This window comes from Archocentrus centrarchus, chromosome 10 (genome assembly GCF_007364275.1).
Source record: "Archocentrus centrarchus isolate MPI-CPG fArcCen1 chromosome 10, fArcCen1, whole genome shotgun sequence".
Classification (NCBI taxonomy): domain Eukaryota; kingdom Metazoa; phylum Chordata; class Actinopteri; order Cichliformes; family Cichlidae; genus Archocentrus; species Archocentrus centrarchus.
The window spans coordinates 25,328,429-25,350,918 of NC_044355.1; the positions used below are offsets into that span (position 1 = coordinate 25,328,429).

The 22,490-nt window shown below is 39.5% G+C and overlaps 2 protein-coding genes across 2 annotated transcripts; one reads left to right on the plus strand and one right to left on the minus strand.

The window, feature by feature from the left end:
* Positions 1–452: 452 nt before the first annotated feature.
* On the minus strand, positions 453–7,637 carry ctsf (cathepsin F). Its single transcript, XM_030738850.1, has 14 exons — positions 7,238–7,637; positions 6,532–6,642; positions 5,952–6,033; positions 5,187–5,248; positions 4,979–5,051; positions 3,313–3,426; positions 3,067–3,215; positions 2,861–2,957; positions 2,677–2,757; positions 2,381–2,500; positions 2,076–2,140; positions 1,447–1,537; positions 1,250–1,308; positions 453–1,036 (listed from the first exon to the last, which is right to left on the minus strand). Exons 1-14 carry the CDS (start codon positions 7,484–7,486, stop codon positions 962–964), a joined length of 1,428 nt encoding a protein of 475 aa, XP_030594710.1. The 5' UTR covers positions 7,487–7,637; the 3' UTR covers positions 453–961.
* A 1,496-nt stretch (positions 7,638–9,133) lies between these two features.
* aup1 (AUP1 lipid droplet regulating VLDL assembly factor) lies at positions 9,134–20,965 on the plus strand. The gene is made up of 12 exons (XM_030740232.1): positions 9,134–9,421; positions 11,959–12,096; positions 12,619–12,769; positions 14,626–14,807; positions 16,411–16,483; positions 16,641–16,714; positions 17,126–17,192; positions 17,373–17,475; positions 17,569–17,700; positions 17,848–17,987; positions 18,589–18,677; positions 20,636–20,965. The coding sequence occupies exons 1-12, from the start codon at positions 9,381–9,383 to the stop codon at positions 20,679–20,681; spliced, it is 1,236 nt and encodes a 411-aa protein (XP_030596092.1). The 5' UTR covers positions 9,134–9,380; the 3' UTR covers positions 20,682–20,965.
* Positions 20,966–22,490: the final 1,525 nt, after the last annotated feature.

The following is a 22,490-nucleotide window of genomic DNA, read 5'->3' on the forward strand; positions in this document are numbered from 1 at the left end:
TATGACTAAGGTTATTATATATGCAGTACATGTCTATCCTTGCAAAAAGAAACGGTTTAATTGTACTGTCAACCAGTTTATAGTTTCAGTGCATAAAAAAGTTTATTATGATAAAATAGGGCAGCAAGGTGGTTAGCACTTGCCTCACAGCACAGTCCTGGGTTCGAATCCACCATCTGGCCTTTCTATGTGTTACATGTTCTCTCTGTGTCTGCGTGGGTTTTCTCCGGATACTGTGGCTTCCTCTCACAGTCCAAAGACATTCAGTTAGTGGGGTTAGGTTAATTAGTCACTCTAATTTGGCCATCTCTCTGTGTTAGCCCTGTGACAGCCTAGCCACCTGTGCAGGGTGTACCCTGCCTCTCATCCTATGGCAGCTGGGACAGGGTCCAGCCCCCAGTGACCCTGAATTGGATAAGTGGAAAATAATGGATGGATAATGAAATAACAACTGGATTCCACAGTTTTTTTATTCAGCTTTTGTCATTCCTGTTTCACAGTTTTACAGCTATTATTGCAATTACATTGCACAAAACTGAACATGTGCAGTAAACCACTCTAAAATCAGAGCCTAAAAAACTCCTTCAAGTACATACATGAGCTCACCACTCTGACCATGGGCTCCATTGCTGCGAGGAAAGAGAACTTACAAGCTGTTACCTAAAACACATCAATCATTATTAGCTGGTTGCAGGAGCAATGGAATGAAATAAGTAAATCTAATCTAATTTGATGAAATTATGAGGAAGTTTCAGTATCACATCAAAGCTGGTTTTATTAGAGCTGGTAAAACACTGGTTTGGTCTAACGGAAATGAAACATCAGCAGGACTTCATGTGTGTGCGTGTGACTTTGAGCTTTTGTGCACTTTTGGATAGCTGATGAGGGGGTGGGGGTCAGCTGGCAGCAGACATGTACATGTAGTATGATGATGTGTGAACATCTGTAGGAGGTGTTGAGTTTAGTTGACTACAGCAGATGAGCACATCCTGTTGATCCCACATGCATTGGACCCCCTGTACAGGTAGTAGTAACCCTGTGTGAAAGAGAAACAGAGTAACACTCACACTTTCAAAACTGTGTATATGAACAGAAACAAAATGTGAACTCATTTCTTCTCTAGTGTCATCAACTATGTGGTTTAATCCACTATGATAGGAAACAATACTCAGCAGAATGATGCTGGTAATTCTCAGTCTTGTACTGGGGGTTCACATATGACACATTTTCAGAACAATAAATGTCTCACCTGCTCTCCGTAATCCTCCCCCCAGCTGTTTTTGATGGCCCAGAATGGGATACCTTTACCTGAGAACACAGGGAAATGCTTTTGTGTTGATAAACAGGGCAAAGAGATGCGTCTGCTTTTTCATGTTCAGAAGTAAGAAACTGGACAAATATTTAAGGCTGAAAAAAATAAAAATAAATAATAATAATAATAATTACGTTCTCCGTATCCCACTAACAGCACAGCGTGGTCGATCATCCAGGGGTTGCAGAAAATCTTCAAAGGGTGAGATACACCCTTCCTGTAGAACTAGAGGAAATGGAATGAGATTCAGTCATTTAAAAATCATATGCATCTTGACATTATCATCTCTATTATCTTTTATGTCTAGTTCACACAGAGGTATGGAGGTGAGTGCAGGGAATATCCACCCATGCAAGAAAACTGTCTACAATATAACTTTGTGGTTTGTTGAGCACCACCACCAAGATTCATGATGTAGCGACTGTTAAGCCAAACTGGTGGTGAATGAATGTTTTCATAAGTCACTAACGTATAAACCAATATCACATAAGGAGGCAATGGGACATATTGCCATACTGATATTTATGTCCTGCTCCTAGTTGCTGTTATTTTTACAGCACTTTTCTAACTTGTTACAACATGCTTAACAACAGAGTAAATAGCGAAACTAAATGCCAGTTGTATTAAATTCTAAAAATTTATAGCACAGAATATAACAGTAAGACCACTAAGAATATAAGGAATGCACACATAAACAAACCACATTTCAAATTTAAGAAAGACTGAATAACTGAATAAAAGTGAGCTTTGAAGAGTGATTTACCTGCATTGCAAAAGCATTCAGAGCAACAGAGATTGGCCCATTCTCAGCCAGCCAAGCTGCGACTTCTAAGAAGGGAAAATTTTTTATAAATTAGTCCATTTAACAACTCTTTGTTTCACACTGCCACACCCCTCTGCTGGAATTTCTAGTTAGAATGAGTGTAAAATCAATGATATATCCGTGTAGTTGGACTACTGTTGCCTGTTCATGAACTCTAATTTGTGTCGTGCCACTTTCAGATTTAAAAAAAAAAAAAAGCTCCTTCCTGTTGACAGGCTTGTTTTCTGTTTGCTCGGCCCACTCACCCTTCTCATCTTTGGACAGCTCCACAGAGCTGTTGATGTAGGCGGCCACCTTCCTCGCGGTGAAGTCACACCTCTGCTTGTGCCCGGTGTAGGAGTAGTCACTCTCAGTCTCCAGACCACCTTAACCACACGAGGGGCAAACATGAAAGATCGAAAGCCTGCACTTGGCATCTTTAAGCAAAAATCTGTTCAGCATAAATCTCAGACGTATGTACGCCTTTGTAATCCTCTCTCTTTTGCTTATTGTCAAAAGTAGCTGGAAGATATTGGCGTGGACAAATGTTTGACATTCCTACCCAGCTTCTCGATAGCTTCGTAAGCATTTGATGGAAGCCCGCCTCTGCATGCCTGGTCCAGCCCATCACAGTCAACCAGTTCTGTGAAGGACAAATCAATAATTCAGATATTTCGAGACTTTTTGAAGGAAGCTACTGATTAACTGTATCATCTGTGTTTGTTTTGGTGTGTGACGGGTGCCACCTTGTTCGGAAAGTGACAGTAACGTTCCATTTTTCAGGAACCACTGGCCTTCAATGTTTCCTATGACAGAAAACGCCCAGCAAGATCCGCACATCCCCTGCAAGAAAACACACCCTGATCAGGTTAAAGTAGGGAGAGTGTATTATTGAATGGTTACTAAAAAGCTCTTTAGGGTGATTGCCCCATCATGAACTGTTTGTTTGCACCTGGTTCTTAACCACACTGACAGCTCCGTGATCCCGCCAATCCCAGCTGTCAGGGGCAGGGCCTTTAGCGGGAGTAGCTGGTTTCATTGGTCGGTGGAGAGTCCACTGACTCAGCAGTGGGTTTAAGTATGTAGAGCGAAACTCCTCCTCTGGAGAAAAGGAGAAGGAGATTTTTTTTTTAAGCAATGCTGAAGCAACATGTGGAAAGCAGAAGAGGCATTTTCTCATTGGAGAGCAGTTACGCACCGGTGAGGTCGCTGAACTTGGTGACTCCGTACTCAGCTGAACCTTGATCCAAAGACTGAAGCTTCTCAGCAGTCTTCAGGTTCTCGTGGAAGATACGCAAACGACGGTCTGCTTCTGCAAGGTCAAGGGTCAAAAACACACATTAAAACATTCATAAATCCTGTTTTGCTCCCTCGCACTTCAAAATTACAACAAATGAGAGCAACATTTAATTTTGCTTCTTGGGTGATTTTTATTTGGAATTCCATATTTACAATCCCAGCTACAAAAAAGTTGAGACACTGTGTAGGATGTAAATGAATGATTTGCAAATCTCACAAACCCAGATTTTAAACATATCAAATGTTTAAACTGACACATTTCACTAATTCATTAAAAATATCAGCTCCTTTTGAATTTGATGGCAGCAACATGTCTCAAAAAAGTTGGGACGGGACAAGTAAGTGGACCTAAAAACAAACAGTTAACTAAGGTCAGAGTGTCTCAGAAATAAAGATGGGCAGAGGTTCGCCAAACTGCAAAACAGCGTGTCTACAAAATGTGCAAAAATTTCAGAACAATGTTCCTCAGTGTAAAATCGCAAAGACTTTGAATATCTTATCATCTGCAGTACAAAACATCATCCAAAGATTCAAAGAAGCTGGAGAAATTTCTGTGCACAAGAGGCAAAGGTGAAAAAATCAATACTGGATGCCTGTGATCTTTGGTCCCTCGGGCAGCACTGCATTAAAAACAGCCATGATTCTTTCATGGAAATCACTGCACGGGCTCAGGAACACTTTCAGAAATCGGTGTCTGTGAACACAGTTCACCGTGCCGTCCACAAACACAGGTTAAAGCTCCATCACGCAAAGAAGAAGCCAAATGTAAACACCGCTGTCCTCTCTGGGCCAAAGCTCATTTAAAATGGACTGAGGCAAAGTGGAAAACTGTTCTGTGGTCAGACAAATGGAAATTTGAAATTATTTTTGGAAAACATGGACACTGTGTCATCAAGAACTAAAGAGGAAGGAGAGCATTCAGCTTATTATCAGCACTCAGTTCAAAAGCCTGCATCTCTGATGGCATGAGGGCAGGTTAGTGCCTCTGGAATTGGCAGCTTGTACATCTGGTAAAGTGCTGAAAGGTAAATACAGGTATATACAGGTTTTAGAGCAATATATGTTCCCACCCAGAAGATGTATTTTTCAGGGAAAGCTTTTATATTTCAGAAATGATAAACTGCATATTGCATCTATTACAACAACATGGCTTTGTAGTAGAAGAGCCAGGTGCTGAACTGGCCTGGCTGCAGTCCAGACCGGTCACATTTAGTGCATCGTGAAACAAAAAATACAACAAAGGAGACACGGAGCAGCTAGAATCCTCTATCAGACAATGGGACAACATTCCTCTCCCAAACGTCTCTTCAGTTCCCAGCTGTTTATAGACTGTTGGTAAAGAAGAGGGGATGGTACACGGTCGCAAACACGACTCTGTCCCAACTTTTCTGAGATGTGTTGCTTGCCTTCAAATTCAAAATGAGCTAATATTTTTCTTCTCAGTTTACACACCTGCATTCAGGCTTGAATAAATAGGCTGTGATTACATAAAGTGTTCAGCGTGTTCAGACAGGAATGTTGGTTGTTCGGTATATACATGATATGAATGAGATTCAATCACTCACCCTCCTGACTGCTGTAGACCTTATTATATTTAACCATGAACTCTTTAAACTGGCCCAGCAGCTCCACAGACTCCTAACACAAACACACAGAATCAACAGAAAGCCTCTCCTCAGTCTCAAATCCAAATTGATTAGAGCAGCTTAAAAAAACAGAGAGGATGATAACAAGGCAGTCCTGCAGTTGCGCTGAACCTGACATTACTTTTACCTCCAGAGGCTGGCTGGTGGATGGATCCTCTACCTTGTTGGTCTCTTCTACTTCAGATTCGACTGATAAGAAAAATGCGGCACACATGGGAAAACATGGTAAGTGTCAGAGTGTCACGCAAGTTGCTGCAGTTCAAAGTACTTCACAGATGACTTTTTGAGCTGATACTGAGACAGAAAAAAAGAATAAATACAAAAAATGAAAAAGAATTAAAAAGACAAAAAAGCACAAAGAAGAGCCTTAAATAAATATCAACTTTGTTCTTTATTAAGCCCCCCCCCACTCACACTTTTTGAGATCTTTTAGCCTGCTTCACTTTGTCAGACAGGTTCTATTTAACTGATTTCTTGATCCAGCAGGTCTGGGTGTGGCTAGTGAAACTGAACTCAGCTTTCCAAAACATGTGGTTATAAAGTGCCTTGTTGTGATTTGGTGCTATCTAAATAAAACTGAATTGAATTATACAAATTAATTCTTGATTTAACAAGGAGGCAATTACTTTGTCACACATGGCCAGGGGCTGGATGGTTTTTTCCCCTAATAAATGAAATCATGATTTAAAAATTGCATCTTTGTCTAATATTAAAATTTGTTTGATGATCTGAAACATGTCAGTGTGACAAATATGCAAAAAAAAAAGGTGCTCTTCACAGCAAGTGTGCCACAGTTATAGTCTTCAGCTACAGATTTCTACCACAGGAGAGTCATAACAGAGGGCTGTGAATCTTAAATGTTGTCGTATTGTCTGTTTGGCTGCTGACTGACCTTTAGGCTGACACTTCTGCTTGAGCAAGGTTGATGTGCCCTGCCAAGGGATGTCCCACACTTCGAAGACACACACCTCTGTCTGAAACACAAAAAATATTTTTAAACAGAGAAAAAAAAGATAACAGGTATTAATGCCATCTGAGTCTCTTGTAAAAAGCTCCACTTAGAGATTTATATACAGCTCAGATATTTTTCTCAGTTGGAAAGAAAACTGGAACAAAGAAACAGAAAAAGTCAGTACTGTAAATGCACACGTGTTCATGCAGCATAAGGGTGTTTGGGATCACTCCAAGTCAAATTTGAGTCACGAGCTCAGAGGACTGGTAAAATCTCTGCTGAACAAACAAAATACTTTGCTGCAATAAGAAATCAATACACACAGCTGGATGCACACACAAGCACAATGCTTTTTTTTTTCCAATATAAAACCATGCACTCTCTCTATTGTATTAGCTTTATCTCTCTCTCTCTTTCTCGCTCTCTCTCTCTCTCTCTCACACACACACACACACACACACACACACACACACACACACACACACACACACACACACACACACACACACACACACCTTACCTTGAGCTGCTTTGACTCGGGATAGAAGTCACATGTCCTGAGCATGGCAGCCTTCTTACACTGAGTGTTACTCAGCTCCACTGTTATTGTGTAACGGATTCCTTTGACCAGCTGCAACACAGATAGACACACACATTCAACCTTTCATTTAGAAACACAAAATCCTGTCCTAAATAACGCTTTTTATTCAGACATGTCATGAAATATACTGTGTTAGTGTTGTAAATGACGGATGCTCGTTATGCTCCATATTGCAGGGATGCCAGTTTAAAGTCAATGACAGGACTTCCGGCCGCAGTAAAACACGCATGTAATTTTATTTTGAAGGATTGACAAAAATAGGTAAAAATTAGAATAAATAAAGTATTCTATGAATTTTTCAATCCGTGAAAATCGTAAATAATACAGTACTACTATATTTTGTTTGAGCATAATCACGTGCTCAGCAGTGTAACGTTTATGCTGCTGTTTTAAAGGCAGGTCGGCTTCTTTCCGGTCTGTGTTTAGCTAACTCCTGCTAGCATGACCACCCCCAGCAGCCCTGTTGTTTACAAAGAATCTGAGCACATACAATTTATTACAATGACGTAAATAGTTAAATAATACATTCTCTAACCGTTCTGGTATAATTTGACAACATAAGGCCAGAATATGTTGAATAAATAAAAAATAATGTAAAAACTAAAGCCAACAATAATAATTATACCTGTTTGGTGGCAGAGATGACCCGGCTGACTCTGCGGAGGTGCATGGCGTTGGACCCCCGGTTGTATCGCTCCTCTGCGAAAACCAGGGCTTTCTTAAGGCCCGGGTCGGACTCGTGCAGCCGGATAGGAGAGCCGGGAGGCCCGATGAGAGGCCGGTCGAGGTCCTCACCGAGCCCGAGCACTGAGCCCAGCACGACGGCCAGGGAGAAGCACAGGATTAGCGGGTAACACTGGAAACCGACCACCATGTTGACCCCGTGTGTTGTCACGAAGAGAGAGGACCGGTATCCAGTCTGCGCTCACTTAAATAAGAGATATGTTTGTTTTCCTAGCAGAAAAATCGATATTTAGTTAAGCTGCGGTTATACAAGCGGCTGTTGCCAAACAAATATGGGAGGCTGTGGGCGGAGACTGAGCTTTAAAGGGAGGGTGGGTTCATGATAATGAGCACTTCATTATTCATGCAGCTGTCGTTGAAAGGCTCTGGTGGTCATCTTGAGCAGGCTTTCAAAGTTTTCCTTTGGACAGTGGCTATTTTTTCCACTCACTTTCAGTCCAGTCATTGTACCTGACCACTTTCAGAGGAATGTGTTTCTGTTTATTAAGCCATATAACACTGACCTCTGCAGTGTGCCAAGTTACACAAGAACTGGACTGAAAATCAGTGGCAACAGGTTTGATGGAGTGATGAATCCAAAGTTAACATTTTTGGCTCAGCTTGTTGTCAGTATGTACAGAGAAATACAACAGACTGGAAGCTCTGTCATGGTTTGGAGCTGTATTTCAGCCAGTGGTGTTAGCGAGCTTGTCAAAATTGATGAAATTATGAATGGAGAAAAGTACCATCAGAGTTTGTTCCACCATGCAATGCCATCTGGAAAAAGTTTGATTGACAACTGCTTTATTTTTCAGCATGACAATGTTCCCAAACACACTAGTAGTAAAAGCATACCTGAGCAGAAAAACACAATAAACACCATCAGTCATGGATTGGCCTCCCCAGAGTTGGGACCTCAACATTGCTGAAGTGGTGTGGGGCCATCTTGACAGAGAACAGAACAAACATCCAAAGAAGAGTTTTGAATGTTCTTCAAGAAGCCTGGAGAACTATTCCTGAAGACTACTTAAAGAAATGACAAGAAAGCTGCCTGAGAGAGTTCAGGCTGTGATGAAGAATAACGGTGGTCACACCAAATATTGACTTTCGAGCTGATTAGAATTGTACAAACTCTGTTGTTGTCTTATATACTCTATTTCCATGTATTATATACACTATGTTTGCACATGTTTCAGTAAATTGCTGCACCTATTTCCCATTTTCCTAGAAAAATATGAAGAAAAGTGGCTTAAGACTTTGTACAGTATGCATTATTTTTCCTGTGAGCTCTCATGGGAGCTCTCCCCAAACAAAGAAAAAACAAACAAAAGCAGTGCAGATTTTCAGTACACGATTTTCAAATGCTACATGGAAGTTTTGAGAAGCGTGTTATTGCAAAAATAAAACGGTAACAGCTACTTTATGTTTCCTGCAAATTGAAATGTATCACATTTAGCCACTAGAAGGAGGCAAAATACTAAATTTCTCCCTCGTTTCGTTTAAGGGACTCAAAGCGCTTCTTCAATTTTTTTCTAGGGGCTTTTATTTTTGAAAGGACGACGCCTGACGCTGCGATAAAGATAAACCGTCTACACCTGGTATTGCACAGTTACAGATTATATGAAAGCACGAAAATAAGGCCTATGTTGGGTTGCGTACAAAGACACACAACTTATGCATTTCTGCGGAATTTAGCAACGATTATTATTTTTATTAATTTACTTTTGTAGAGATGGCGCTTTTATTCTGGTGGATCCTGGCCGCGGAGCGGAAGTGGTTTCTTTGCCGCTGACGCGTACAAATGTTAGCTGTGCTGGAGCTACGGAGGGAAGCTTCTGTGTATTATCACCTAGCTAACGTTTTAAACTCGCTCATTTAACCGGTCTGAAAACGATATACTATAATCTAACTACCTCCGTAAGATAAGTCAGCTGCCAGTTTACCCACCGCATGACAGAGTTGCTGTCGTGAAAGTTATGACTAATTTATATTTAGGGATCAGGTTGTATTTTTAGCATTAGCCTCTGAAGGTCTGACTGGCAGACATGGAGACTCGGGGGATTGAAGACATGTTTGACTTTCGTCGGTAAGTCAGCTAACTGCTAGGTAATATAAGCCTCTCAGTTAACCTTCAGTTGGCGCTAATTAAGTAAGAGTTAAAGAAATTCACCAAGTACACCCATCATTGTTGGCGATGTTTATCTTTAGGTAGCTAACCAGTGTGGTAGATGTGTTAAATAATCCGGGAAAAGATGCGGCTAGCTAGCAGATACTGGCGGCGTTCAGGTAAACAAGTCATAGATAGCATTTGCCCTCCTCATCCAGTGCCAATTTTATTATGCACGCCGATCAGTTGCAACGTAAAATACGAAAACTAGCCAGCCGTAGATGTCTGTTGGTTTCATGTATTCAGTTTGCGTTGTGGTAGCTGAGAGTGAAGTTTTTTTTTAGAGTCCCAACTTATATGATCCAGACAGAAAAGTCAGAGATTATATTTGAACGGTGTAAATTGGAGAAAATAGCTGAAAGCAAAAAGTTACGCCGTCGTGTACTCAAAGACTAAAGTAATTTTCGCATGAATAAAGGGCGGACCTGAGGCCTGTAGGTACAGCAGTACAGCTCTAACAATGAGCTTTCGAAATGTTCTCTAGCGCTTAACTGGGAAGTGAATCTAGTAGTGACACGTGCAATATCTCTAATAACGCTTACACAACAGCAGTGCTTTAATATATTGTGTACAGTACTGTGCAGAAGCCTTGAGCCACGCTTCATGTCTTCATATTTTGCTTCCAAGGAGCCAGACTTGATTGTTTCTTTTGTTTTGTTTTACTTTTTTCAAATGGTCTTGAACAACAGTTCTCCAGGCTTTCAGGAGGTCTTTCAAAGTCCTTCTTTGGACTAATTTTCAGTCCAGTCCTTGTACCTGACTATTTTTGGAGGAACGTTTTTTTTTTTTTTGTTAAACTGCTGAACACTGACCTGTTAATCATTCAAGCATAAAAACAAGCCTAACTCAATGGATGAGTTAGTGTTGTGTCTACATAAACTGACAACTTAGCAACGAACCAGCTTTAAATTGTATCTTTAGGCACTTTGTTACCAGCAGCCAGTCCCCAAAACACATTATTTGTTCCCTTTTCTTTAGTTGAATCCAATGCCAAAAATATCAAAGATAACAATTTGACAGCCATAAAATAGTATTTTTGCACCAACAAAGTGATTCCCAAAGAGCTATTAGCTACAAATGTGGCATATATTGGCATGGTGTGCAGGGTGTCCTTAAAAGATTTTAGGAAATTGGACAAGTGGATGATAAAATAAGAACTGGCAGGCCTAAAAAAACAAAAAAAAAAAAACAATCTACAGCAGATGAACAACATCTGAAAGTCATGTCCTTAAGAAACCAGAAAAAAAATCTAGCAAAGACCTGAACCAGGACCTGAGAGATGCATTTAGCCCTTCCAGTTGATCATCTACTGTTCACTGAAGTCTCATCAGAAATGGTCTCAGTGGAAGGGTGGATGTAAAGAAGTCACTCTTAAGGAAGGAAAACCAGGAGAAAAGCCTGAGGTATGTCAAATTACACAAGAACTGCACTGAAAATCAGTGGCAATGGGTCTGATGGAGTGATGAATCCAAATTTGAAAATTTTGGTTCTAATCATCATCAGTATGTACAGAGGAAGTCAGTGGGTGACACTCAAAACAGTGAGTGTCTACAGCCATCTGTAAAACACAGTGGAAGCTCCATCATGGTTTGGGCTACATTTCAGCCAGTGGTGTTGGAGATGTCAAAATTGATTGAATTATGAATGTAGAAAACCGTCAGATTTTGATCCACCATGCAATAACATCTGGAAAGTGTGTCATCAGTACAACAATGATCCCAAACACACTGCCAGTGCAGTAAAAGCATACCTGGAAAGAAAAACACAATAAACATTATCAGTCGTGGATTGGTATCCCCAGAGCCCGGACCTCAACATTACAGTGTGGGATCATGTTTACAGAACAGAACAAAAGGCAGTCAACATCCAAAGAAGAGCTCTGAATGTCCTTCAAGAAGCCTGGAGAACTCTTCCTGAAGACTACTTAAAGAAATGACGAGACAGCTGCCTCAGAGAGTTCAGGCTGTGTTGAAGAATAAAGATGGTCAAGCTTGTTAGAATTGTGCAAACTCTGTTTTTGGTTTATATACGGTATTCCCATAAATCACTACAACTATTAACCACAAAACATAAAGGCATGAGGGGTAGCTCAAGGCTTTTGCATTGTACTGTATCATTGGGTAGCATGGCGCCAAAACTAAAGAATGAAATCAGTAAACACTGATGTGAGTTTATGTTGTGGTTCAACAAATTTGTCAAGGTCTAAAAAGTCAGCAGGTCATGTCACTGCTGAAAGTTGCTGTGACTTCAAATTGCAGTAGTGTATTGTTGAGGCTGGTGCTGAGGTCTGTATTTTGGAGTTGAAAAATCTGTTAAAGATATGTTGGTCTTGATACAGATCCCTTAGATTTCACTTAAATTCTCTCTACTATAAATTAACATTTAGATTTTTTTTTCTTGTTTTGTATTTTCTGTTCCAAATGTTGTTTTTGACTGTGCTCTGTTTTTTGGTGCAGGTTTCCCAAAGATGCTGTTGTTCTTCTGTTGTTGCTGATTTACTTTCCAGTTGGCATCTGTTTAATGTTCATACGCATTTTTATCGGTGTTCACGTGTTCCTGGTCAGCTGTGCACTTCCAGAGAGTTTTGTAAGAAGGCAAGTACTGAACAGGTTTCTAGTAACATATTTTATTATCAGTGGTAACCAAAATTGTAGCTAAGTTGTCATGTATGTCAGTAATAATGCGTGTAACACTAATAACTGAGGTGAGCTAGTAGTACAAAGGGTAACAGTAGCGGTTAATGCTAACACACACGCCATCTATCCCATCAGAATACTTGTTGCTTGTCACAGTTTAAATGACCCAGACCACATTAAATGGCACTAAGGCAAATGGCTGTTCAGAAGAATGTAATTATACTTTGCACACTGTAATTTTCTTGTTTGAATAATGGTGATGACAGGATGATTGAAGAGCCAATGCATGTAAATGCTTTGGAGGATGAAAGAGCAGTTTAACAAATCGACAACAAAAAACACATTTATACCTGCAAATTGATACTGAGACGGATTTATTACATGTTACAATACACTGTACATACAGTGTTGTGCTTTGGGGCACTAGGGACTGTCCTGTAGTCAGTTATAAGATGTTTGTATCTTTTTTTTAAATTCTAGATTTGTGGTGAGGGTTATGTGCTCAGTCCTGGGGATGCACGTGAGACAAAAAAATCCTCGCTCCAGAGACAAAAACACCAAGCTGTACATATGCAATCATGTGACAGAGTTCGACCACAACATAATCAACCTCCTGACCCCCTGCAATACAGTGAGTGCTCGGCTTGCATGTTTTTCCTGACTGAACCACGTCATACAGCATGTTTTACACATTCAGGCATTCACTGTAATCACATAGCTTGCAAAAATTTAAAGCTGTAAAAACTAAAGTTGAGATGAGATGCTTTTCATGCAATAGTCTTGCATAGTTTTGACATTTTGGGCTATTTTGCTTCCATAATATGCCTTCTTTCATGCAGTGAGAAGAGGATGTAGATAATACACATTCTTTAATGGATTTTTGAGATTACATTTGTGTTCTGTATGTTGATATTTGTTCTTTAATATTTTTACACATAAGTACTAGTGTCCCTATAAGTATACATAAAAATTTACAATAAATACAGTCCAGTGAAAAATGAAGTTTTCATAGACGTCTGTGCAGTCCTGTGGAAAACTAAGTACATCCTTACTGCTTTCATAGGGTTTAAGGTGGTAGGTAGCAGCCAGGTTCTGATAATCAAATACACTAAATTAATTGATCAAGTGTGAACACCTCTATAAAAGCAGACGTTTTGGCAGTTTGCTGGTCTGGCGCATTTTAGGTGTATGAACATAATGTTACAGTCTTCTGAGGAATGGGCGTCCCCGCAAATTCACCCCAAGGTCAGACTGTGCAACACTCAGAGAAACTGCAAAAAACCCAAGAGCTACATCTCATGCTCTGCAGGCTTCAGTTAGCATGTTAAAGTTCAGGACAGTATAGTTAGAAAAAGGGAAGGGTTACCAGGAGAACACATCTTCTTTTTAAAAAGAATATGGCAGCGCAGCTTAGGTTTGCAAAGGTGAACAAACCGCAAGACTTCTGGAACAGTGTCCTTTGGGATAAGCCAAAGTGGAGAAGTTTGGCCATAATACACAGTGGAGAAGTTTGGCTCATACTAACTGTGAAGCACGGTGGTGGAGGGGTGACAATTTCAGTTTGTTTTGCAGCCACGGGACCTGGGGCACCTTGAATCAAACATGAACTCCTCTGTATACCAAAGTATTCTGGAGTCAAATGTGAGACCATATGTTCCACAGCTTGGCCAGCATTGGGTCATGTAACGGGACAATGATCCCAACACAGCAACAAATCTATGACAGAATGGGTGGAAAAAGAAAGCTCAAGGTGTTGCAGTGGCACAAGTCTAGACCTCAAGACCTAAAGGTGGTTCCACAAGCTGCTGAATCATATTGTGTACTTATTTTTTCACAGAACTGAATAGAGTCCTGTGGAAAAAGAAGCAAGACTGGCTTTATTCAGTATTTTTTAGTATCTGTCCTGGCAAATCAGCACAATATAGATATGTGTGTGTGTATATATATATATATATATATATATATATATATATATATATATATATATATATATATATATATATATATATATATATATATATATATATATATATATAATGTGCCTCATCTACACATTTAAATATTATAAATCAGAAAACTTGTACCACAAAAATAACCTGTACTGTGTATTCTGAAATGAAAGCTGTACAGTGCTGAGTGTAGATGCATCCTGTGGCATGACTTTATTTCTTTAGTTGTCCTTGCGTGCTATTTTGTGAATTACTGGAAGACTTAGTCTCTTTTATTAAAATCACCATGTGAGTTTCCCTGTGAATGTTCCTGTACTTAAAATGCAAGAATGAAAGTACATTGTGTTCTGTATGAAAATGTCAGTGCTTGCAGACGAGAGTGCGCCAGTGCATGAAACCATGTTATAATCGTAGCAGGTCTGTCTTGAGACTATTTTAAGGTCTGTCAGTGAAAAATGTTTCTGTGTACCTTTTGTGTATTTTAAGTATAGTAAATGCTATGTTTGGTGAGTTTGGCCTGTCTCTTTTTGCTTATCAGCCCCAGTTAGATGGCTCCACAGGCTTTGTGTGCTGGGCCAGAGGCTTCATGGAAATCCATTCAGCTTCTGGAGCAATAGGAGAGTCTCTGCAGAGTTACTGCTCCACTGAGGGCACCACACCTTTGCTCCTGTTTCCTGAAGAGGACACCACGAATGGCCGTGCCGGTCTACTCAAATTCAGGTGACATTTGTTCATATGTACCGAACAGTAATAAAAAGACAAATTATAGCTATGCAACAACACAGCAACTGTTTGAGATTCATCAGCACACTGAGACAGTTTTGGCCTCATATCCATACCCAGTGATTTAATGCAGCAAGTGACAAATTATCATGCCTCTTTCATGGCACTTTGAGATAGAGATGAATTACTTTGGTGGTTGAGTCTCCCTACTAATTTCCCTCTAGAGTTGAAGGGAAATTAGTGCAAGGAAGTGAAAACAGCTGCTAAATTGATTCATTTCTATCGTTAATTTGAGTAAGTCTGAACCAAGTGTACTGTATCCTCAGTGGAGATGCACATGAAAACCAGAAATGGTGCACTTTATGAGACTGTGGTTTTTATTGTTATGCTTTTCTTTGCAAAGTCTGAAACTCAGTTCTTTCACTGGACGCTAACAGTGACTCTTTTAGGTTGTACCTCCTTTGTGTCATGTCAAAATCACTTATTTGCTTCATATTACTCTTTGTTCTGTCCATGACATAAAATAATATGCTTCTCAAAAAAAAAAAAAAAAAAGAAAGAAACACTAGGAAACTAGATCAGATCTCAATGGGAAAAAAATCATGCTGGATATCTATGCTGATATATGAAATTTGTGGCACACACAGTCTGCTGTTGGTTCATACCTTGACTTTTGAGCAGTATTGGTTCATACATTTTTGGTTGGTACATTGGTGTGTTCAGAGATAAATCTTTGCTATAGCAGCAAAAGACCACACTGTATATTATTCCTGTCAACTTAGAACAGGAAACTGAGGCTGCAGGTTGCCCGGGCTCACCAAAGTTGGACAACTAGAAAAACACGGCCTGGTCCTGGTTCAGGCTGCTGGTAGTAGTGATGCAATGGTGTGGGGGATATTTTCTTGGCACACTTTAGACCTCTTAATACTAACTGAACATGGTTTAAATGCCACCACTTACCTGAGAATTGCTGCTGACCATGTCCATCCCTTTATGACCACAGTGTGCCCATCTTCTGATGGCTGCTTCCAGCAGGATCATGTCACAAAGTTTAATTTAACTGTACTTAAATGGCCTCCACAGTCACCAGATAGCAGCCCAATACAGCACCTTTTGAGAGCACCTTTGGGATGTAGTGGATCGGGAGATTCACATCATGAATCTGCAGCAACTGTGTGATGCTTTCATGTTAATATGGACCAAAATCTGAGAAAAGTTTCCAGCACCTTGTTGAATCTATGCCATGAAGAATTAAGGCAGTTCTGAAGGCTAAAGGTGGTCCAACCCAGTACTAGCAAGGTGTACCTAATAATAAAGTGGCTGATGAGTGTTTAAGTGTTTATTTTCCAGATCAGAGTACTGTAGAACTAGACTGGTTTTGCAGGACTCTCAGCCATCTGCCTATGTAACATAATTAATTTAACTGACCAATATTTCTGATGTCAACTACCAAAGGCATTAACCTCTTAAATGTTCAGTTGACTAATCACACAAATCCCTAATCTTTAACAATAGAACAATCTTACTTATCCATTATTTTCTCACAGCAGAAAGCCTAACAACTGTTATACTAAATATGTATATTTGTTTTTCCTCTTAGTTCCTGGCCTTTTTCACTGACTGAATCCATCCAACCTGTGGCCTTACGGGTGACCAGACCATTGATCTCTTTGGTAATGTGATTTAAACTCGCATTCAAAGATAAGATAAAGTTTGGTCGTCACATTTAAACTAAGAAATAATGTGGCGGCACGTCAGTATCAGTGTAATTTAATATACTGTGTATTAAACTGTAATCTAACAACATGATTACCTCCTGTCTGTACACAGAGCACACCAGAGTCCAGCTGGCTGACAGAGCTCTTATGGACGTTTTTTGTTCCATGTACAGTGTATCATGTAAGGTACTAAATAATTTGTGTCATTATTTCTATCAACCTTTGCTCGTTAAAGCGGAGTTTCTGCAAGCACATTTTTCATGATGTAGTTTATATTTCTTTTACCCTAAAGTGGTTTTGTGGCGATTGTTATGTAAAGTAGCTTCACTCAATCCAAAAACTCAAAAACTGATCAATTCCTGGCACATGCCTCCCTCAGGCTCATCTGCTCTAGCCAGTAATGCTGATTAATGAACATGCATTTGAAGATGAAATTGCTTTCACGAGTAGTTTTTATGGTCTGAGTTGCAAATTCAGTTTTTGAAAAGACTTCCTATTGATTAAATTTTTTATTTATTTTTTTTTAGTATTTTTGTTGCTCTAAATGTTCAAATTTCCTTCTTAGCATTGCTTTTTTGCTTTTCATTTCCATCCCAGTTGGCTCCCAACAGTGTCCAGACAAGACGGCGAGTCGACACAGGAGTTTGCCAACAAAGTCCAGGAGGTGAGACCAGAGGATGCATATGAGTTATATTTGTAATTGTTAAAACAAACATGTGTGTAAAAGTTATGAAGGGATGCAATCTAAGGATGTAAACAGATTTCTCTGTAGTGCACAACTTGCTGTTGCACATGCTTATAAGATGTTTGATTCTCCACTTTCTTCTTGTGTGCTTTCTTTCAGCTGCTAGCTGGTGAACTTGGCTTGGTCTCCACCAAGATCACTAAAGCTGATAAAGCAGAGCACATCAAAAGGAAAAGACACATTGTGCCACAGACAACTACAAGTAAGTCATTCTCATAATTAAACATCAGACCTGTGCATGTGAAAGGTTTAGCATACTGGAGTTGGTTTTTTATGTTTGTTTTTTTTAATGTAGGTGTAACACCTAGCTCCATTGGGCTTGGCTTTATGAGTTTGGGCACAGATGACCACAGGATTGCTAAGATGGCTCAGCAGGTGAAGGATGTGCTGCCTCATGTTCCACTGAATGTCATCACAAAGGACTTAGGTACACTTGTATTTGGCCACCACGTCATCCTGCAGTATTTTCATGTTGTCTTCTCTGTGATGCTTTCACTTTGTAACAGATCCTTTAAAAAACTTTAATAGAGTTTAATTTGCCACATACTAACAGTTGTTTATTTATTGTGCACAGCAAAAACCAATTGTGTTGACACCACCATTACAAATCTGCTAGAGAACAAGGAGGAAACTCCAATAGAAGGAACGGGGATGTCAGCTTTTGGGCCTTCTACGATCAGCTCCTATTCGTCTGGTCCTGCTCCCACCTTAAAGGTTTGATGAATCCTGCTTCCTAGAATTTTACCAGACAATTATAAGTTGTAGAGCTCATCCGATTTATCGATGGGCGAGTATTATTGACCGATATTAGCCATTTGGCGATCTATTGGTATCGCATTTGTGTTTGGAACGCTGCAAACACAACAACCCACTGATCGGGCAGAGTCAGGCAGATGGTAAATGATGAGAATGAGAAGGTGATCTTTAACGTTTTGGATTTCATAAGCCCCGTAACATTTTTTTAATCACACCTTTTACATTAAGTCTTAGTTGATTTAATTGATGATATCCGTTAGATTTTATTTACACTGATGAGCCAGAACGCGATTGCCACTGCTGCCCAATATGCAGTTGGTCTTTAAGATGCTGTCAGAATCAGTCAGACATGCAAGCTTGTGAAACAGCTGTGTCCTTATTTTCTAAGACTCTACATGCCACACCTTCAGCTATATCATTATACCATAATGAGTCCTATTTACTTCTGTCAGTGTTTTGGCCTATCTGTGTGTATTGAATATTAATAAGAGTCTGTGTTTGTTTTTGTTTTTGATTTGATTTTTAATTTAATATTCCTTTTTTTTTTTTTAATTCATAGCCTGCTGTGAAAACATTTGGGAAATCACCAGCCGACAGACATTTGTCTCTCCAAGAAAGAAAAGAAGCGCTGTATAATTTTGCACGAAGGTGAGATTTTTCTTGAAACTGTTACCTTAACTGCTTTAAGCCAGAGTTTCTGGAATTTTTCATAATATCCCTTGACTGCTACGTTCATGTTACTAAGACACCTGAGAAAACAGCCAAAGCTGCCTCATTAGGCAGGACTGAGTAGTTTTGCATGCGTAACATTTGTTTGAATTGAGATTTTCTTGCTTTGGGTTGAGTCTGTTGTTCAGTTCTGATTCTACTCAGTGTTCAAGCTGCACCAAGCACAAGACTTACCGTATGTAAAACAGCAAGTGCCTTGACAATTTAAACTCCACAAATTTGGTCTGAAAGCTAACGTTCACAACTCTAAACTCAATTTTGAGAAACAAATTATCAACAAAAGGTACCTGGCAGAACCTGCGGCGGGAGGACTCTGATAAACACAGTGAAGCATTATCATAATTTTATTTGTAGTTTCATAAAGCCAGAAGGGGAACTCCAAATGAGTGCTAACTTTGCTGTGAGTTTGCAGGATGTGTTCATAAAAGCAGCTGTTTCCAAACACAGCAGCAGTACAAACTTTGTGATATGGTAATAGGTCAGTCTTTTGTTAAAGGTTGTTGTGCTGCCCCCAAGTGGCCTAAAATATATGAGTGTGTGTTTTTAACTAAAGGTAATGAATGCAGGAAAAACTGAGAGAAGAAATTTTCACTGAGCTTCAGTTTCATTTGTCATGTTATGATACAGCACTAAAAGCTTTGGTAACGATGTAAGCAGCGACACAGGACAGCTGAAGTCCTTCTTTTGATGTTTATCTAATAGAGGTGGGAATCACCCCACAATATTATCACAATACGTCACTCATGATACAATATTATTGTGATTTTTAACATTATGGAATATGCTGATTATTGCAGTAACATATATATTGTAACCGAAACCTCTGACTCAGACTGAGGCAAACATCATGCCCATGTCACAAGATGTGGCATCTCCAGCAGTGGCAGGAAAGTTTCTTCATTCTCTGCTGGGCAACTTTTAAAGCATGACATTTGTTTTAAAATAGTATTAGTCAATTTAAAATGCACTACTGCGATTGGTCAGAATTTGCCTATGATAATAAATGTTACCTTTAATTTTTTTCAGAAAGATCCAATCTGTTGCTGTATACATAGACAGAAATTCACATTTAACTATTACATTTGTACTCAGCAGCATTCCTGTTCTACAGGAATATTACCAGGATACAACCAGCTGGAAGCCAGTTGAATCAAGTCCCCTCGAGCTGCGCTCATTGACAAAGACTCATCAGACTGACGGCAACATGTTGGCAGTCTGGCTGCATTTATAAATTAGACAGCAATTATTTGCAAACCTTGAGCAATCTCTGAGAGTGATTGCAGTCAGTCTTAGTCAGACTGCAACTGTTTGCAGAAAGGTTGCCTCCTATCAGGCAACTTGTGCAATTGCCTTGTGAGCGTGCAACACCCTCAAACTCTGGGCAACCATTTAGTCATTACCAGTTACAATCGGTCGCGTAATGTGAAAAAATGTAATCACCAGGCAGCCATTTTGCAGATGGAAGGAGGTTGGTGTCCGGTTTTCACTCATGTGTCAAGCTCAGTGTGTCCAGTGTCAAATGGTTTTTCAGTTGAGCCGAATTAATGTAAGTTTGCTCGGCTAACATTACCTCAGGATGGCGGTGCATGAGATGCGCCCTCTTATACATAGCATTCCCAGATTATTTTGATGTATTTAATAAAATATTGATATGTGGTGTCTCTGTATTGATAAACTATTGTGATGCCCTCATTCCACCCTATTATCTAAGTCACAATAATGTAGCATTAATGTGGTCCTGACACTGACAAGAGCACAATTGTTGTTATAGTGAGTCAGTCACATCTGTAGTTGTATTCTTGTGTTGATTTTACATTAAACTCTTATAAAGCAAAATAAAAGTTCTATTTAATCTTTTTATTTTTCCCTCTTTCCAGACGTTACATTGAAAAGCACGGATTGGAGCAGGAAGAAGGTCACTGAACACCGTTTGGGTCAAGCCATTATGGAAAGAAGCATATTCACCTTGCATAGCTGTCAGATTTGAATGGTGATTTTATATTTTCCCAACCAGTTCTGTTGACAAAAATGGATTTTGTTATTAAGTATTCAGGACATGTATAAGTTCATGGAATGGTGATTATGCATGTGTTCAATTTTTCATTCTGGCTGATACATAATTTTGATAACAGTTTGTATTACAATCCACTGACTGTGAATCATCTATTTATTTTTATAATGTCCAGAGTTGTTGATGGAAATAAATCTCTGCTTGACCTTGCGTTAAAGAAATTATTTCACATGCATGTGTTATTAAGGGTTTAAAATGTGATTCAGAGGCCCCAGGTTTGGGCAAGTAATCTGAAATTTGAATTCCTGTTCCATGACATTTGTATTTTAATAGTTCCGCTTATTATATTTCTAAATGTGTGCCAGTATTTCTCCAAATATCAAACCAAATCCTGCCATTAGAGGGAGCCAGAGCATAGCCAGTGAACCTCAGCAGTCCCATAGACACAATATGAAACTAGAAGTTAGTGGATTGTGGATTTTAATTAATGTGAACCTTTCACACATGTAATTGATGGCTACTTGAAACACAGTTACAACTCCACCAATTTAAAAGTCAGATGAGTTGTAACAGGTTAAAATTAAATGTCAGTACTCTGAGGCTGAACTGAATGTGTGACATGTAGACCAACTGGTCCAGACGGACTGTGGAGTTTGACACCTGAAAAGAAAAAAAACCCTAAACTATACGTTGCCTGACAAGATTAGTTATACAGTACTGTCAAAAGTCTCGAGCCATCCCTCATGACTTTGTAGTTTGTTCTCAAGGAGCCAGACTTTTATATTTTTTAAGTTGTCTTGAGCAACCCTAACCCTTCAAAGTTTTTGTTTGGACATTGGTTGCTTTTTCACCCATTTTCAGTCCAGTCTTTGTACCTGACCATTTTCAGAGGAATGTTTTGTTAAGCCATGTAACACTGACCTATGAATTATTTGAGCAAAAAAAAAAAAAAAGGCACCTAACTTAAGGGATGAACCACTGTTGTGCCCACACAAAAAAGACAACTTAGAATTTAAAATTGGTTCTTTGCTATCTTTAGGCACTTTTGTTACTAACAGCCTGTCACAAAAATACATAATTTGTTGCTTTTTCTTTAGTTGAAACTATGAAAAATGCCAAAAATAAACAGACAGACATTTGTATTGTATTGTATTTTTGCACCAACAAGATGATTCTCAAAGAGCTGATTCCGGATGCATATCTCGACATGGTGTGCAGCGTCTTGTTAACAAATGGAGGAAACTGGACAAGTGGACAATAAAAGAAGTGTCAGGCCTAACAAACTTATCTACAGCAGATGAACTGTATCTGAAAGTAGGAAGTAGGAAAACAATCCAGCAAATACCTGAGAGATGCATCTGATCCATATACTGTTCAATGAAGTCTCATCAGAAGTGGTCTCAGTGGAAGGGTGGCTGCCAAAAAGACATTGATAAGGGAGGTAAACGGGAGGGCTGAGGGATGCCAACTTACACAAGAACTGCACTTAAAAATCAGTGGCAACAGGTCTGATGGAGTGATGAATCCAGATTTGAAATTTTTGGTTCAAATTGTCAGTATGTACAGAGCGTATGACTGTAGACAGTATGTGAGTGTCTACAGTCATCTGTAACACGTGGTGGAGGCTCCGTCATGGTTTGGAGCTGCATTTCAGCCAGTGGTGCTGGAGATTTTGTCAAAATTGATGGAATTATGAATGCAGAAAAATACCCTCAGATTTT

Coding starts and splice junctions, on each gene's coding strand:
- ctsf (XM_030738850.1), bottom strand. CDS start 7,486: ATGGTGGTCGGTTTCCAGTGTTACCCGCTAATCCTGTGCTTCTCCCTG. Junction 2,958..3,066: donor TCAGTGTGGTTAAGAACCAG/GTGCAAACAAAC, acceptor GTTTTCTTGCAG/GGGATGTGCGGATCTTGCTG. Junction 1,309..1,446: donor GTTAGTGGGATACGGAGAAC/GTAATTATTATT, acceptor CTGTGTTCTCAG/GTAAAGGTATCCCATTCTGG.
- aup1 (XM_030740232.1), top strand. CDS start 9,381: ATGGAGACTCGGGGGATTGAAGACATGTTTGACTTTCGTCG. Junction 12,770..14,625: donor TCCTGACCCCCTGCAATACA/GTGAGTGCTCGG, acceptor TTTGCTTATCAG/CCCCAGTTAGATGGCTCCAC. Junction 16,484..16,640: donor CCAGACCATTGATCTCTTTG/GTAATGTGATTT, acceptor GTCTGTACACAG/AGCACACCAGAGTCCAGCTG.